Raw genomic sequence first — 19,181 nt, forward strand, 5'->3', positions numbered from 1 at the left:
GTTTCAATCCACTGGAAAGTTTTTCTGTGAAAGTTTTCATTCAGAATTGTCCGATTGTGTCATACAGGCAGCGGAGGCTCGGCTGCTAAGAATCTGTACTAATGACCGGAAGGTTGAGTGGACTGCCAAGGGGACAGTCGGTCTAATATATCCAGCTGGATATGAAGGAAATTTATTCATAACTTATTTGTAGCAGCATTGACACAAGAAATGTGTCGTTTGTGAAAACAGGGTTGCCAGGGCCTTGTTATTTATGCCAAACTGAGCAAATTTTGGAACAAGGTTACAGATGGAAAAAGCAAGTCCACAGGGTTTATTCGGGGGAGAGTTTAAAAATAGTGCACAGCAGCCAAGATCTTGCTTTAAAGCAAATAATCGGAATTAAAATTGAAGCAAGCATAAAACCTATGAGAAACAAAGAGAAATTGTGTGTGCTGACAGTGTAGCTACGATATACAGAACCATTTCTGGTAGTAAGATATATTGCGAAGATTGGTACAAGGAAAGGAGGATTATAGAGTGGATAATGTTCGTACCAGGCAACGATGAAAAAAAAGGCGTGTTGCAGATACTGCAAATCAGAAATGCGTGCACTGCACGGTGAACTTGTTTCCCACGCAGAGACTAAAAGAAAAAAGAAAAAGGCCTCTCCCTTTTCCAATGCCTGGACTTTTTGAGTTAGTTTCAGGTGCTGTTTGTGAGATGTAGTTGAGCTGGAAATTTTACTGAGATCTGGCAACCCTGCCAAAAAAAAAATAATGTGGGAAAATGATCACACCCCGAATTTATCTCGACTCCAGAGTTTGTGTGAATTTGCATACAGAGCCCTCGCTAACGAGAACGTTGACAGACATCGAGCGATCGGCTTTGTATAATTGACATTCAGTTCATAACATCACATATTTATTTAAGCAGAAATTTGGTTTAAATTGACTTAAAAAAATCAATCAACAGAAATCCATACATTTAGACAGAACCAACTATTTCTTTGGGGGTTTTTTTTAGCTAAGCTCAGAGCTAATACAGCTAGCTAGCTTTATTTTATTTATTTATATATAAGGACTGAATTTGGGTGGCAGGAGGAGTGAGTAAAAGTTTGTATCAGTGTTTTGCGTGAAGCTTTATTTTTTCTGCATAGGAGCATCATCAGATATACAAACATTTCAATGGATGTGGTTTAGAGGGAAAAATTACCTCAAGGTACAGTAAGCTATAGACAAAAGTGCTTTAAAGGAAAGGTAATAAACTGCTATTTGACAATTTGTTTAAATCCCAAACTAGTCCAGATGGCTTTGATTATTGGTTATTCAACAGCTTAAGTTGAAGAAGTTAGCACAAATCCTGTTGAAATAAACACATCCTTCTGTATGATAAGCAGTAACAGACCCGCTGCCATGAAACCTAATTGATCTTTTCCAACGTTTTCCAAAGTCTCACAGATCCAACGTTCAGCACCCTGCCTCCGTGTCCATCAGTAAAACCGCATACAGCAGACTAATGAGTGTGCTATTGTTTTCAGTGGTGCTTTACTCTTTTTACAAGCCAAGATTAGATTTCCATTAAAATCTCGACTTCAAATAAAATGTCATTATCCCATGAGGTCCCTCTTCATCATATTTCCTATTTACATCTGTGTGGGCTCGTCCACTGTTTAATCTGGCAATCCCAACCAAGTCCTGGTTTCACTGCGTCAAATCAGCTTAATAGATTCGAGGTAAACTCCCTCAGAGAGGCAGCACATAAAAAAAAAAAAAAACCTTCTATACTATAACACAAAGGACATCCAGCCTGGGAGAATGAATTAGTTAGGGCACATTTCAGACTGTGAGACTATTCGGTTATTCCGAATTAACAGTGTCTAGCATATCCAACTTAGAAATTTATGTTGAAAGCCTGGCAGAAGAGGTTCGGCAGTTGTTTCAGACATTCATCTGACTTAAAAGATACTGCGGATAATACATGTCTTGTCGTGTTTTGTTTTATTTTGCCAAGGAACTAAATATGCATGAGAAAATGGTGCGAGTTTCATTGCTATTTCTATCAAAATGTAGATGGCAAAGTAGAAAAGAAAAGATAAAAGAGATATAAAAAATGATGTGTTTATGGATTCTTTAGTTTTTAGTGGAATCACCATTGCGTATGAGTAGATATCAAATATTTATTTTTATTTATTTTTAATAAAAATATATACAATATTAAAAATATACCATAATATGCAATATATATATATATACAGAAAAATAACCCTAAAGGATTCTTTGGTTGTTCTACAAATGCTTAAAGAATATAAAGAACCACAGAACAAAGTAAAGTTTCCTGAAAATGTTCCTGAAAAAGCTAACAACCTGTCTTTTTTTTTTTTTTAAAGAAATGCTAACAGATTGTTCAGTAGTAGAGCATGTTTAACAAAATACTGGATTCAGAATTAACCTTACTGTCAATATTTTGTGATATCTGTCATGTCTAAGAAGGTTCTAGAAGAATCCTGGTTCCCTCCTTCATACAGAACATTTTAAAGGTTCTGGTTCAAATCTGGAGACTGAGATGCTTAATGTAAAATGTGTTTATGTTCATCATCTTGCTGAAAGATCTTTGTATCTATGGCTATAACCTCTTGGCAGATGCAACCAAGATTTTGGGCTGAAATTTCTGGGTCCTTACCAGAATCCATAAAATATTTAAGAGCTTTTGAGCTAGCAGCTGCAAAGCAGAATGAAAATGTCAGTGAAACATCTCCAGATCTTACCGAGGCTATCAGGTTTGGTCATCAAACGTTGATGACAAAAACTTCATCAAACCAACCGGTTCTAGTTCTAATGCTGCAGGGTGACGTTCAGGTGCTCCATTTTGGAGACCAAGAGCGGTTTCTTTCTTTAAGCTCCTTCCAACATCAAAAGTGTTGTCCAACCGTTGATTTTGAAACTAGACAACCACACAAATGTTTGCTGAAGTTGTTTTTTTTAACCTCTTTCATCATCCTCCTCACTATACAGACGGACAGCGCGCTCAAATCCCGTTCCAGCTTTTTCAGACATGTGAAACCTTTTTTTTTATGGTCTTAATTGTTCTGCGTGCTGATTTGTGCAGGTCAACAACCATCTGTCTCTTTTATGTTGAAAACTATTTTGTTTTTCCCCATGGTAATGAAGGACAAATAGATTTTACATGTGTGTAAACTTTATGTCTAAACTCCAGGGAGGCTATGGTTAAAGGCAACACTAGAGTCTATGGAAATTATAATAAAATATTAACATAAGTGTTTCGGGAATGCCAGTTTCTTTGTGTTGATATGAAATACTTTGTATATAGGGACAAGGGGCCCTCCAGGGCCGATAGGACCGCCTGGTTCATCAGGACCTCCTGGACCTAAAGGGGAGGCAGGTGTTCCAGGTCGACCGGGACCCACAGGTCAGAGTCATTGTCCGTTCTTTTCTATGATATAAAAAGATATAAAAAATATAAAAATGATATAAAATGGTCGATTATGTTTTAACCTCCATGTTCTGTCACCACTTAGCATTGGAAGCACTGTCCTTTTGACTTTAAACTGTTGAAGAAAGGACATTATCAACAGTATTTACTGTCCAGTGTCAACCAAATGAGGACGAGGTTCCCTTCTGAACCTGGTTCCTCTCAAGGTTGCTTCCTCAAATCATCTCAGGGAGTTTTTCTCACCACCGTCACCTCAGGCTTGCTCATTAGGGATAAATATTTTTTTCTATGTCCCTATTCTTCTGTAAAGCTGCTTTGAGACAATCTCCATTGTTAAAAGCACTATACAAATAAACTGAATTGAATTTAATTGAAAAATTTTAGCCATATCTTCAAATACAAAATATGTCTGATCTTCACATCAGTGATTATACACTATATTGCCAAAAGTTTTGGGACACCCCTCCAAACCATTGAATTCAGGGGTTGGGCTCAGCCCCTTAGTTCCAGTGAAATGAACTCTTAATCCTTCAGCTTCATACCAAGACATTTTGGACAATTTCATGCTCCCAACTTTGTGAGAACAGTTTGGGGATGACCCCTTCCTGTCCCAGCATGACAGCACACAAGTGCACAAAGCAAGCTCCATAAAGACATGGATGAGTGAGTTTGGTGTGGAGGAACTTGACTGGCCTGCACAGAGTCCTGACCTCAACCTGATAGAACACCTTTGGGATGAATTAGAGCGGAGACTGTAAGCCAGACCTTCTCGTCCAACATCAGTGCCTGACCTCACAAATGCGCTTCTAGAGGAATGGTCAAAAATTCCCATAAACACCTTCCTAAACCTTGTGGAAAGCCTTCCCAGAAGAGTTGAAGCTGTTACAGCTGTAAAGGGCGGGCAAACTCCATATTACATTCATGTGTATGTAAAGGCAGGCATGCCAAAACTTTTGACAATATAGTGTACATCTAAATAGGATTTGTAGACAAATACACAAAAAGTATTTTTTAGACTTAGATGGAAGGTTTGTGGCTTAATAAGGGGTGGTCATCCTTAAATCCTGTAGGATTTTAAACTGTAAAAATTGTCTGTAAGCAATGTCACAGGTGATTGGAGTGTATTTATTTAAGCCTTTTAAAAATCCAGAAAAGGCAAAGGAAATTTGTTTACACAGGCAAATCCATATTCAAGGTGAAAAACAGGAAAAATCATTGCTAGGGAGACGAGCAAAACAAGACAGCTATTACATGGAAAAAGGGAACAATGAATGAGTCACAATTATGAGCTTGAAGTTATGGTGGAAACATTTGCAATACACTGGGAGGACACAACAAAACACCAAGCAATTCTATATATAGCATATACAACCCTGTGTATCCAAGGAATGAGCAGGATCTTCATAATTATATGAATGAATGAATGAATGAATGAATGAATGAATGAATGAATGAATGAATTAAAAACATGACAGGATTTGCTGTTATGTTATAATTATGTTAAGTAGCCACCATACAAGCCCCTGGAATTTAGTGGTTACTATAAAATCATTATATAAGAATATTAATATAAACATGTGTTTTAAGTTACAGCCGACCAATCAGATTTGAGAATTCACAAGATTGTGATGCACATTCATTCTACTGTATAGATACAGATGTGGAAATAGTCTCTGGTGCTCGTTCTTGCTTTCAGGCCCAAAGGGTGAAAGAGGCCTTCCAGGTGAAATTGGTCTTCCAGGTCCACCAGGTCCTCCAGGACAACCTGGCCTTCCTAACTCTATTCCTCTCCGGGGGGATGTATTTCAGGGTCTCAGTACTGATGAAACGGGTGAGTGGACACATTCACACACTGTTTATGGTATACGTTAAAGCAAGAAGCATCTAGACCGTGTGTGTGTGTGTGTGTGTGTGTGTGTGTGTGTTTTCAGTAATCCAGGTGATGGTGAATCATAGCAGGGGTTTTTTTTCCATCCTACAGTAACACTAAAGTCTATTTTTACTACAGGAAAGCATTCTTGCTTCACTGTCTGTGTCATGTACAGTATCAGTGAACTAGTGTTTGTATATTGAAACGTTCATTTGAAAGTCTTGGCAAAGTGGAGCCTGTAGATATGGTTTGACCTAAGATTTGTCTAAAAGTAAGCAGCATGTTTGCACAGACAGTGAATTAAGATACTGTCAAGAATAAACACATGCATGCAGCCAAGCGCTCAGCCCTAACCTTTTAGTCATCATTTCAGCTGCAGGGACTGAAAGGAAATTGATGACCAAATAAACCACAGTGTGACTACTAACGGAAAAATAACGGATTCATTAAACTATGAATCGAATCTTGATTCGTTTGATTCATTTGAGTTCCATACCATAACTTTAATGAATCAATGAGTCAAGTGAATCATTTAGCTGGTGGCTCAGTGGTTAAGACTCTGGATCACTACTCAGGAGGTTAGGGTTTAAGTACTGTTCAGTCCTTGAGGAAGGCCCTTAACTCTCTCTGCTCCTGGAGTGCTGTATCATGGCCGACTCTGTGCTCTAACCATGTGATATGTGAAGAAACGAATGCCGTAATGTATATTTGACAAATAAATGCTTTTTTCTATTATTTCACAGATTTCCAATACACCGAATTAGCTGAAAAATAGACAGGATTAGGAGATCTGTATCTTATAGAAAGTCAGAATGGTTCACAAGGCATTTGATTGAGACTTTAGATAGGATGCAACAAAATAAAGTCACACAAGGAAAAGAGGATTTTCCTTTTGTGAACGAGAACGAAGAAAAGCTGGATGCATTCATTTGTTCATCCTTAGTAACTGCCTGGTCGGGGCTGCTGTGGATTAAATTAGGTTAGTTTATTTGTTTGTAGTTTTTATGAAACTATCATGGGCAGGCATGACTAAAAATAATAATAATAATAATAATAATAATAATTGTGTGAGTAGGATAAAAGATCACGCATCTCTAGCTGAGATCAGTTATGAACTCGAGTGATGGAGCTGAGTTTGAGGAACTGACCTTGAATTCTCACTCCATACTGAAACTGGTACCATTTCTACATACTGTTGAGGATTTAGTTGATATTGGAAGCACTAAATAAATAACGATACAGCGACCATGCAGGACTATGTTCCATCCTTATTTCAATTAATGAGTAAAATCATCGAAAAAGTTCTTTGTTGTTTCAGAATTTTTCCCCGTTTCCAGTAAACCAGTACGCTCCCACAGTAGGAGAACTCGAAGACAGGTTTCTCCCTTCAAATAACCGAATCATAAATGCACACCCAATTTCTTACAGATGTTCACACGGATCGTTTCACATAATTTACCTTGCGCGAAACGATTGCCAAGAGCAACCGCATTGTTTTGAGCTACATGTGCTTCATGACTCTGAACCATGGCTCGTGATTAAAATTTCCATATTCAACAGCATACCTTTCTGCAATGTTAAATCTTTAGCGCAATCTTCCCTCCATCACACCGAGAGCAGATTTTCCGGCACGCTTTAAGGAAATTGTGGCTTCTGACAGATGTAATTTTAACAATACAGGTCGGAGGTCGGAAGCGTTTCAGCCGCGATAAGAGTGTTTCGAACGTTGAATGCGTTTCAGTTATTTTCTCAATCTGAACTTGGGCTTTATTGACTGCATATTGTTTTTATTCCAAATGGTAGGCTCCATTGACGTCATTTTATCTTTGAGAAATTCTGAAAAGCAGTGAGTCCAGGTGTTATTTTTCCACTCATCTGTTTCCTACATTCGACTGTAATTTCCTTACATCACCCGTTATTATTCTGACCTTACCGAGGCACCTCGACAACATTTGTTTCCTTTGTTTTTTATTTGGAAAAGCGCCGACCACGTCGACCCCCAGAGCGGCTTCGTAATTGTTTGCTTCCTAATTAGTATTGTATGTACAGACGGCATCCAGACCACTCTCAGGCCATAAGGTCAGATTTTTTTTTCACAGGATGCAAAGAACAGAATTTTCCATGAAATTTGCTTGTCATGCTTGCTTATTAAAAGTGCAATTTAAATCCAGTGAATTTCTTTCAAACTGGACTTGGAAAACCAGACGGGGAAAAAAATGGGATTTTGTATGGAGCTTGGAAGCGTGACCCTGAAGAACGTCTCTCAGAAAAATTCAACTTTAAATATCAAAAATATCATTTGTGGATTAGGGAAAAGGTGAAGCATCCAAGTAACATTCTAGCTAATTAACTTATGCTAACATTAGAACGAACACATTTCAACAGAATTGCATGTTCTTCCCGTGCTTGTTGGGTTTCCTCCAGGTGCTCCGGTTTCATCCCACAGTCCAAAGGCATGCATCTAGGCTGATTGTCTCTAAATTGCCCGTAGTGTGTGATTGTGTGAGTGGATGAGTGTGTGTGTGTGCGCCCTGCGATGGGTTGGCACTCTGTCCAGGGTGTATCTTGCCTTGATGCCTGATGACGCCTGAGATAGGCACAGGCTCCCCCATGACCCGATGGTATATTGGATAAGCGATACGGACATTTCAACAGAAGATTTCAGTAGAACCTGAAACATTTCATTCAGATTCATTTGCTACATTATGGTTCATTTAGGTGGCAGAGTGGCTTAGTGATTAGCACTGTTGCCTCACAGCGAGAAGGTATTAGGTCCGAATCCTGGGTTCGTACTGGCAGGGGCCTTTCTGCCTTTCTGAGTTTGCATGTTTTCCCCTGTGTGGGTTTTCTCCCGCAGTCCAAAAACATGTACATTAGGTTGATTGGTAATTCTAAATTGCCCGTGAGTGTGTGTGGTTGTCTGTCTATATGTGTGGCCCTGTGATGGCCTGTCCAGGGTGTACCCTTGCCTTTTGCCCAGTGTGTGCTGGGATAGGTCCCAGCAGACCCCCGTGACCATAATTAGGAATAAAGCGGGTATAGACGATGAATTAATGAATGGTTCATATATTACATTTTAACTCCATGTTTCATTGGCTAAATGCTAAGTTTGATCACTCTGAAAGCATCTACTGGGAAGCTTATATTCAGCACCTTATATAATTATATCTATCACTTTCGTATTAATTTACATAAAATCTGTATTTTTGAGATTTGAATTTTGAAGATTTGTATTTAACGCTCAAATCTCAAGATCTAAGTAGATTATGTCTTTTTGAATTATCGTTTCTTTGTTTAAGACAAATCTTCTAAACAAAGAAAAAACTCAAGCGACTATAAATTTGTTATCGAAGTATATTTTCTGATTTTCTTTATTATTGATTCAATACAAAAAGATTTTTATAGTTCCAGGTATTACTTTTCTAACAAATCAGATTTTATGTTACAGAAATAAATGTCAGTAATGAAAGCGATGTTATGTAACAGACTGCTTTGCAGAAAAAAATTAATAATTAAAAAAATCTTCAGAAGAAATTTGGCAGATTTTCCAGGATGCTTTCCAGGAAGAATTACCAGCTTATTTCCTTATGAAACTGCACAGATCCACCCTGAGGTTACTGATGTTCTTGTATAAAAAAAAAAAAATTTATTGTATTTTTTTTTAATGTACAATCATTTTTATTTAATTATTTCTGAAGGCTTCTTTGCTTTACAGCATTCGGTCTTTAGAAGTACGTAAAATCAGAATTCTTTTCCAAAAAGAAATTCAGAATTCTTAACCAAATATTTTTGTCAGCTTCCAACCTTTTATAAATTTGACGTAGCTTGGACAAAGTTCTGTCTAATCATGTCATGACTGGCAGGTCAGATCACAAAGCTATAAAGTAAGAACTGCCACAGAGCCAAAGTTTGGTCAAAGATCAGATCATGTGAACCTGTGACCTTTCTTCTTCTTCCTTTTCGAGCTTGTCCAAATAAAGTAAATAAAATAAATTTCTCCAACACTTTCTTGAGGAGCCAACAGGGGACAGCAGAGTCCTTCTGTAAGTCCGGCCGAGCCGAGCTGTTTTTGATTAGGCCTCTGGCTTGAGCGCAAATCAGCTCTAATTTGTAAGCTGTCAGCGCAGCCGTCTGCTTTTGGAAGCTCAGTGCCAAAGAGCAGCGGCGTGTAAAAAGGCGAGGGCGAGACGTTCTGCCCCCCCTCCCTCAAACCTGCCCCCTTCAAGACCGTCGGAGCTCCAGAAATTGGTTCCAGAGGGACGCTGCCAAACAGGCCAACCTCCTCGAGTAGCTTTGCATGTTTTCGAAGCAAGAGGAAGAGGGTTGTGGCGGCTGAGTTCCCCCGAGGCTGGAGGCAGGACTCGGTGCTGAGACTCAGACGTTCGACGAGAAGAGCAGAAGCCTCCTGCTGAGTCTCTGGAGGCACGGGAAGGGGGTGGGAATGCGACTGAATATGGACTTTCTAGCCTCTTCTACACATAGTGCAATGCATGCCATCGACGGTCTGGGGACTCATTATATCGTACGTATAAATAGATGATGACTACACGGTTCAACACTAGACACCAAGCAATCGACTGCAAACTGAAAACAGAATCTTCGTGTCTTGTGTGGTTCATGTTTAGTCTAGTTTTTCTCACCTGTCTCTCACCTGGGTCTTATTACACAGTGCTTTTGAGATCTCGAATCTGACTGATCACGTGGGGTTGATTAACAGCAGCTCCGACTTTAGGTAAAGACCACTGATTAAGATTTCCGACATGGGAATGTCTTCAGGATCGAGACTGATCTGCTTTGTGGTTTCATGATAACCAGACAACCTCTGTTTTGTTTTTTTTTCTTTCTGTCATTAAGTTCACAACAAAGAGAATTGTGAGACAACTTGTCTTAGAAACGTTTCACAACCAGGCCCTCGAGGATTGATATACACTCCAGGACATTCAGGAGGAGATTGCAGTTTTTCATAATGACCATAGATTTTTTGGACCAGGTCATGTGACATCATCACAGTACACATTCAGCCAAAGCTATCTTCGATTTTATTATTATTATTTATTCCCTGTTGTGTCTTTTGCTGCCTGTCGTAAATATCACAATTGCAAGGCAAACACATTTAAGTCATAATAATACACACTTTATTGACGGTTCAGAAAGGCAAAACACTTCTAGTCTTTGATGATAAAAGCAAATGAACAAAAGAAAACGAAAATTTCACCCTCCCTCTTTTTTTGTTTTGGTCTAAAATCTCAGACACAACACCATAATTGAAACCACAAAACTAGTATAAACAAACATCTGAGGAGAACCTGAGGTCTTAACGTGCATTTGCCCGTGTCACGTCACGTGCTTAGACCTGTCTGTTCATGATCATAAGGAGGCTTTCTCCTTATTTTAGTGACAGACTTTGATGACCATTCCTTGAATTAGGCTTAATAACGTCTGAGTATATGCACATACATCAGCGTTACAGTAGGACTGTCTTCTCTTTAAACTTTTCTGTTTATAGCATGTGAAGTGAATTTAGAATCCTTTATATTGAACATGCTGGAAATAGGGTAGAATGTCAAAAAGCCGAAAAGTATCTGGATTATGGCGAGGATTTTTTCAGAGCAAAAGGATGTTACATCCAACCACCAGCCGTCTAGCTTGGATATGTTACAAGCCCTGGCTGTAGGATAATTAATTTTGTCAATAATCACAGCCAGACTGTACAAATCAAGAATACTCTGGAGCGGTTAGCCGTATGAAGGATCTAAATGTAGCCCACACATTTCACCTCCGCTGTGTAACATCATTCATCTCCCCTTCTTACTCGCTCATGTGACTGCCACTCGCTGACAGCCGTGTTGAGCTCGTGGGCTCGATTCCATCCAAACCTCATCGCCAAAGTACGGAAGGCGAGCGTGTGTAGGACAGCTGTCCCTTTTTCGTAGACCCATGAGACCAGAGCAAATGGAGTTCCGGGATTGAAAGGACGTGACTTTGTCTCTTGTGTGTTTTGGAACGGATTCCTTGGCAGGTCATTGGGTCTCAATCGATGACTGGATGTGCAGTAATGACTGCCGCTGACTGTTAATGGGCGATGGGGCAAACACACACACACACACGTTTTTTGTTTTAGTATCCTTGCGAGGACCTTTCTTTGACATAATTCTTAAGTTAGCTGTCCTACCCTAACATTAACCTCAGTAACAAAAAAATAAAAATCTTTAGGTTTGTTCCATTAGTTTGGGGGGTTTTTTTGTGTGTGTGTCAAAAAGCAGCCTCATGAGGACCATCCAAATGTCCCCACAAATTCAAAACTCTCAGATATAACTCTCTTTCCTTACCAAGATATAAATACACCCCCCCTCAAGACAGCTCCTATCAATACATCAATAAACAACCACCCCCCCCACCCCCACATACACTAAATTTTTAGATAGCTATTCAACCCTAACATTAACCTCAGTAACAAAAAAAAAACAAAATATTTAGGCTTGTTCCATTTGTTTCGTTTAGTTTTGTTTGATTGTTTTTGGTTTTTGTCCCAAAAAGCAGCCTCATGAGGACCAAACAAATATCCCCACGAATTCAAAACGCTCAGATATAACTCTTCTTCCTCACCAAGATATAAATACACCCCCCCTCAATACACCCCCCATCAATTAACACCCCCCACATACACATTTTTGTTTTAGTATCACTGTGAGGACCTTTCGTTGACAAAAAATAAAATATTTAGTCTTGTTTCATTTTGTTTGTTTTTTTTAGGTTTGTATCAATAAGCAGCCTCATGAGGGCCAACCATATGTCCCCACAAATTCATAACTCCTTCCTTGCTTGCACGTTTTTGTTTGAAAGAAAATATTTAGAATTATTTTTGTCTATTTGTTTGTTTTTTGTCAAAAAAACAGCCTCATGAAGACCAAACAAATGTCCCCACAAATGCAAAACTCTCAAACTCTCAGATATAATTATCCTTCCTCACTAAGCTATAAATACTTGCTTCCCCACTGCTGCCCCCAAACACACACACACACACACACACACGCAATCACTCATTCATTATGTCTGGGAGGAAGTGTTGAGTTTGAGCTCTAAATCTTAACAGAGCACAGCGGGTTTCTCATTCCATCTTTCTCTCGCTCCTAAATTTTCGCCTTTTGTCATGTTATTGGAGCAAAACCTAACAGTACGCCCAGCTACAGTACAAAAGAATGTTTTGGTCGAATTTCTTTCTCTCAGCGTTACAGATGAAGATCCGTGTGAAATGTGTTACTGGGGTTCACACACATGGCATTAATGCTTATTGTCTCTTTGTTGTGTTTAAGCAGGTCGTATAGGACCTCCAGGCCCACCCGGTCCTTCCGGTACGTCATAACACACACACACACTTTTTTATAGTGCAGTATTTTCTCTTTTATAGTTTAACTAGAAACCAAACTCCACCCTAAAAAACAAAATGATTTGATTCTGGTGCTAATTAGTTGGTTGCTGCTGTATGTTTCTCACTGGCATGAGACATTAGCAGTTGTGTAACGCTCTGAGGCTATAGCAGGACACTTACAGTAATTCCAATGATGTTTAAAAGGAAGGAAAATGAAACTCTCAAACTCATGGAATAAACATAAGGGTCAGATTTTGCTCTTAGGTCCTAAAAACAAAAGGGCTTTCTATTCTCACCAGCCACGTTTTTTGTTCTTAGCAACGTCATATTAACGAGAAATTAATATTAATAAAGAAGCTGACGTGGAAACGTTGGACTCAGAGTTCCAGAATGCATTGCAGCTATAGGACGCAGTTCATGGAGCTTGTTTACGGCAGAGGCAGAATAAAGTGCCGCTGCATCATCATCATCTTTAAGTATAGATGAGCTAGTCAAGCCGCGTTGTGGGTAATGCAGGAATAGACCAGCAGGTCATTGAAAGGGTGGATTTATTTAAGTGTTCTACTTTAATTAAAGACAATAAATGAAAATAATTTAAAGTAAAGAATCTGATTCTAATATTATAACATCAACATATTATCCTGTTGTTGTTCAGGCCCCCCAGGTCCTGCTGGTGCTCCTGGTCTTCCAGGTTTACCTGGACAAGATGTAAGTAGATGTTTATACTTCTACTACTACTACTAATAATAATAATAATAATACAGATTCAGTGTTGCATATACACAACGTTCCCCTTCATCCACGTCTAGTCTAACGGCTAATTTTGTTTCATACTTGAGCTGAAAGGATAATGTCGCTAACAAGTAACAGAAGTGCGTCTCATTTAAAAACATACTGTAAATATAATCGTGTTGCCAGATCACCTCCAGGTCTTCCTCAGTGCACAGTGGGACTCACTGCAGAAACATGAACAAAACAAAACCATGTAGCTGAACGTTGAAAGGTTATAACGACTGCCATCTTGGTTTGACAGAATCGTTTTTTTATCAGTTGGGTGTCCATGTTGCCCTCCTAAATTTTAATTTTGTAGGAAAAAACTAGATAATATATTTTTGTGCTTTGAACCTAATATGCATCAACTAAAGAAGCAAAGGTCTTAACTTAATGCAATTTAAAACCCATGTGTGTGTGTGTGTGTGTTTAGGCACCAAGGGGTCTGCAAGGCAGGGCTGGAGAACCAGGACTTAAAGGAGACCGAGGTGAAAGGGTGAGGTCTCATTCTACTATAGGTTAATGAATCCTGGATCATCCTGATTGCTCGGGTGCTGTCATATTCCTTGTAGCTTTGTAGCTCATCTTCCTAATCAATACACAAAATGTCATTCTACATATGCTGTATCTGCATCACACAACTGGCTGTAGAAAGGACATTGTTCATAATCACACTCTCTGGTGTTTAGAATAATTTACAATCACACTCTCCGGTGTCACCCAAATGAGGATGAGGTTCCCTTTTGAGTCTGGTTCCTCTCAAGCTTTCTTTCTCTTACCATCTAAGGGAGTTTTTCCTCGCCACAGTCGCCTCAGGCTCGCTCATTAGGGATGATTTTGTCTTACATTAATCTTGGACCTTTGCACTATGTTTCTTATGTTCTGTAAAGCTGCTTTGAGACAATGTCCATTGTTAAAAGCGCTACACAAATAAAATTGAAATTGAAATCATCTGGAACGTAAAATCATCATTCACAACTGCATTGAAGAGCTAATTAGTGGTTTTTGACAGAAATAAGTTCCGTTGATTTTCTAGATCTTGCCACATAAAGCACCATTCATGCACATGACATTAAACTTGTGACACTGGAAAATTTCCATAAACCTGGTGACTCTATAGTTAATGATATCATGATTGTTTGTTACTGAGTCTCGGTTGCCTAATATGGAATTCTACTCAAAATTCACTAGATAGTGTAGACAATGTAGCAAGTGTGATTCATTATTAATGCCGTCCTGCCTCATCAAAATGTACAGCCTTGAGCCATTTGTTTAACACTGTCCACTTCTTCCAACACAGTACACATTATTGAGGAACAGACATCATTTCTTAAACATGAGGATTTTTCAGAATCTTTGATTTGTTTATCGTCAACAATTGTGCCTGGATTTTTTTGGAGCGCTAAAAACAACACTGGCTATAATTTTCTGTGTCTGGTCAAAGATCTGATCTGATATTCCTCCAGCAGTTCTTTCCATAATTCTTATATTTATATTCAAGTGTCCAGCTCATTATTTGTATGATTTAGAGGAATCATACAGCGCTTTATTTACACACAATCCATGTAATGACGCAGGCTGTGGAAGTGGAAAAGGATTACACCTAGTGGTCAGTAAAGGGAACTGCAACAAGTGCCCACTGGGGCGGGAATCACGCTGCCCCCTGCTCTCTCTGAATGTTTTCATCGGAGGAGGAGAAGCAGACAGGACAGTTAATGACATTGTGGCTAGAGTAAAAGTGTGATAAATACAAACAATGCAAATCTTTTCAATTTTACTTCAGCAGATCAGACACCATATTTATCCACTCTTAGATACATCATCCTCCAGTGTAAAAGTGTGTATTTTGTACAGTAATTTGTAAGTATTTGTTTATCCAGGGACCTCCAGGATTAATCGGGGAGCAAGGCTTAGCTGTAAGTGGATCTCAACCACAACATACACGTTTTTGGCTTCTTTAAGCCCTGTCTTTAATTCAGTTGTATTCTCACAGGGTCCAATGGGTGCCAAGGGGCAGAAAGGCGAGCCAGGAGAGAGCCTGCCTGACGTAAGCTACTTTAACAATGCTATCCCGCCGAGCTGAGCCTGTCTAAAATTAATGATTGGCAGTTAGCGTTAGATAACTACTGTTTCTATGCTCCAATCCTGTTTCCTTGAGGTTACTTTCATTCATAGAATTAAAGACAGCACCTCAGAGTGCTTTGTATGCCAATTTGACTTGACTGGCACTGATGTGATTGCAGGGTGAAGGAGTTCAGCAGCTGAGAGAAGCTCTGAAGATCCTGGCTGAGCGAGTGCTCATTCTGGAGCACATGATTGGCATCCACGGTAATGAGGACGTTTTACTTATTCATGCTCCCGTAACCATTTATCAAGTGTCCATCAGTTTGGTCTCTTAATGGGTCTGAGATTCTTAGAGAATAGAGGGTTTTTATTTTTTGCCTTGTGCTAGAATGATTAGTGAGACCTGCCTTCTGTTCCATTATGCACCCTCTTCGACTTTCCTTCACAGGAAGTGTGTGTCATCTAGTGTACGCTCAGAGCACTAATTTTCGAAAGTAGAGTGGGGAATAAACAAACCACTTTGGATATCTTTTTAAAGTAGTCAACTTTCAAGAAGGAGAGAAATGCCGGACCTCCCCTTCAGACCTCTAGGTCCAGAGTTGGACACCACTGTTTTAATGTGTACACACGTGTGTTTTTCTGCCTTTAGAGAACCCAGCAGAGGCCGGCTCTGGACTAGATGGCCTGTCAGATGCTCTCGGTCTACCGGCGGGGAAGATCAAACGGGCCGAATCAGTGCGCTTTCGCTCTCCCTCCGCCGGCCAGCAAAAGAGGAGGAGTGTTTGACATTTTTGTGTAGCTGTCATTCATCGCTGTTAATAATTAGCTTTTGAAAGCCTGAGCAAACAGCACTATTATGAACTTCATTTTTAAGAAATCGGTTTTGCTTGACATGAAAGTGGTTTTATATTTGTATGTGTGTACATTTGTATGTGTGTGTGTGTGTGTGTGTGTGTGTGTGTGTGTACTCTTTGTAAGTTCAGATTTTTCTACTTTATGGACTATGCTCCACCTGTCACCTTTCAGTCTCTGCACTGCGCTCGTTCTGACTCATACCCAGTAAACACACACTTGTAGACAGGCCCACACTACACCTGGTGACGGCTCGTCAGCGTCCTTCAGGCTTGTTCTCAGTGCTCAAGCTCGTTAAGGCTGTAGTGAGTCGGGTAGGAACAAATGAGGCTCCTGCCTGCTAGGCAGCTCCAAATAAAACACTGTCAAATGAGAAACATCTGGATCAGGCTCAAAACAACAAAAAAAAAAAAAACACCCCAGCCACCTATTGTTTTGGTTCGGCAGTTCTGAAAACAGCTTGTTCGGATTTGGTAGGATGTTTTCTGTCAGCTAAATTGCAAGCGTGGCTTTGATTCCCCGTGGTCTTGGCTTTCTCTGTGCTTCTTTTCTGTTTTCTCCTGTATTATTTGTCTCACCCTACTGTGCGAGTAAGTATAACAAACATATCAGTTGGACTGCAGCTTTCCTTCTCCGCCATTTGCAGACCATCTTTTCTCCCGAGTATGTTTACTGAGAGTACAGCTGGCTCTGTAGAAGGGAAATTAATAGGGTACTTACTCCAAGATAACGAAACATGTCTCTGTGACTCGGTGCTCTGCTGTAATGGGATTGCCCTATTTATAATCCATTTGTTTTCGAAAGCCGGTTTCCCAGATAGCATTTGTCTCACTCATTTACGCTCCATTAGCAGTGAGACAAGATTATAGTGTATATTGACTTCTGTGCATTAGGACCCTATTTTCACTCATTTATTTAACGATTACTGTCATTTTAGCTTAGATGTTATGTATTTCGAATTATTGGTTTACTTTCTTTGTAGCCTGTAAGATTTTACCATACAGTGACCTCTTTCTTACATCAGCAGCTGATTAGCGGTAATACACTGCTGGCTCAGTAAAAAAAAATATTTAACCAGGTTGATTTCATACAGTAGCAGTGTCAATAATATTTAACAATAAAATATGACGTGAATTAGTTTGACTTTGTACTGTACTGGAGACTGTATGGTGTCATGGCTGTTAGTATATTCTGCCTTGTACTCAGACAATATTTACTATTTTTGCACTCTCATGTCAGGTTAAAATGGCACTGACATGGCAATAAAAAAAATGATCTGAAGGTTGTTTGTGGGGGTTCCTTTGGAAATTGGTGCAATCAAAAATTGTAATGTCATTTAATAAAAAAATTAAAGACATATTCGTAAATGAATGTATGTTTTGGCCTTCTTGTTGATCTATTTTTTTTTTTCTTCACTCCTCAACCACTGATGGTGCTACATGGTGCAACAGCTACTGATCTGGGAGACGATGCAAACATACCGTTCTTCCAATATGTTAGTTGAATCTGCTTAGGGAACACTATTTACCCCTATTTCACAACGGCTAGTGTCACTCTGATTGACAGGGGAGAGAGATAGGATATCCCTGCCACCAAGACAACAGGGTCAGCTAAACTCCAGGCTTTAGAATTGTTGGGATTCATTGTCCCAATAACAAATTAAGATGGGGAGCGTTTACATAGCTGTGCCACTTGGGTAGACATGGTGGCTTACGGGATATCACTTTTGCCTCACATTTGCAGTGTTTGGGGGTTTGATTCTCACCTCTGCCCTGTGTGCATGGAGACTGCATCTTCTCCCTGTGCTTTGAGGGTTTCCTTCAGGTACTCTAGTTTCTTCCCCAAGTCCCTAAGATCTGTGGAGGCTGATTGGCATGTCTAAATTGTTCATAGTATGTGAATGGGTGGGTCAGTGTGTGTATTGGACTGGTACCCTGTGCAGGGTGTCACCCTCTTTGTGTCTCCAGGCTCCCTGTGTAGGATAAGAGTTTCAAAAAATAGATAGATGGATGAACATCTAGCACAGGGGTGTCCAGTCTTATCTGCAAAAAGCCAGTGTGGGTGCGGGTTTTTATTCCAACTTAGCAGAAGCCACAACCAAGTCTAATGATAGCCAAGATCAGTTGAATTAACAAGGTGGAATCAGGTGTAGCTCCTGCTTGATTGGAATGAAATCCTGCACCCACACCAGCCGATAAGATTGGACAACCCTGATATAGCATAAATCAGGTCTGCTGTGCACATAATGTCCAGGCCCAGGACAACCTCCCCAACTGCCCATCTAACATGACATGGCTGGCATGAATTCTGCTAGGAAAGGATTTTTCAAGACCCAGATTTGGTATGCTGGAATGTTGGTTTATGAGAAGTGTACAGTCGTATGTCTGTCATAGTCATGCTGTGAACACCCCAGTTTCAAATAATCCCAAAGTTGCCAGAAGCAAAGAAAGCTTTCTTCAAGCCATTCTGAAATGATACATGGCCTGATATATGACGCATTCTAAAAGTGTTCAAGTGAGTTAGTATATAAACTGTAACAATGAAGGCATGAACTTTGTCAACAGTGAGTTTCAGATGCGACATGTCAGCCATACCATTTTCACTGGTCATCAGAAACCTTCATGCGTTCAAGGAAAACATCCCCTCACCACCAAATAGAAGGCTCAATGGACTCGTACCAAAATGGTTTGTGCCAAATTCTCATCTTACCTTCAGCAAAAAGGACAAAAAGACCCTGAATTAAAATCATGAAGCAATAATATCTTGGTACTCAAGAATCCAGCTTCCTTCCTGACAAGGTTGGCATATGATATGCCAACGATA

At 39.7% G+C, this 19,181-nt stretch overlaps 1 protein-coding gene across 3 annotated transcripts in view; it reads left to right on the top strand.

The window, feature by feature from the left end:
• The window catches only part of LOC131371188 (collagen alpha-1(XXVI) chain), a 34,557-nt gene extending 17,087 nt beyond the window's left edge, over positions 1 to 17,470 (top strand). For 2 of the 3 annotated variants that reach the window (XM_058419024.1, XM_058419022.1), the window contains exons 6-14: positions 3,310 to 3,408; positions 5,129 to 5,263; positions 12,616 to 12,654; positions 13,327 to 13,379; positions 13,876 to 13,938; positions 15,323 to 15,358; positions 15,436 to 15,489; positions 15,686 to 15,770; positions 16,156 to 17,470. In XM_058419024.1, the coding sequence (XP_058275007.1) occupies positions 3,310 to 3,408; positions 5,129 to 5,263; positions 12,616 to 12,654; positions 13,327 to 13,379; positions 13,876 to 13,938; positions 15,323 to 15,358; positions 15,436 to 15,489; positions 15,686 to 15,770; positions 16,156 to 16,292 (701 nt within the window). In that variant the 3' untranslated portion in view covers positions 16,293 to 17,470. The remainder of the gene's footprint in view (positions 1 to 3,309; positions 3,409 to 5,128; positions 5,264 to 12,615; positions 12,655 to 13,326; positions 13,380 to 13,875; positions 13,939 to 15,322; positions 15,359 to 15,435; positions 15,490 to 15,685; positions 15,771 to 16,155) is intronic. The other variant, XM_058419023.1, reaches the window with a different exon arrangement.
• Positions 17,471 to 19,181: the final 1,711 nt, after the last annotated feature.

The sequence above is a fragment of the Hemibagrus wyckioides genome, linkage group LG20, assembly GCF_019097595.1.
Source record: "Hemibagrus wyckioides isolate EC202008001 linkage group LG20, SWU_Hwy_1.0, whole genome shotgun sequence".
In the NCBI taxonomy this organism is placed as follows: domain Eukaryota; kingdom Metazoa; phylum Chordata; class Actinopteri; order Siluriformes; family Bagridae; genus Hemibagrus; species Hemibagrus wyckioides.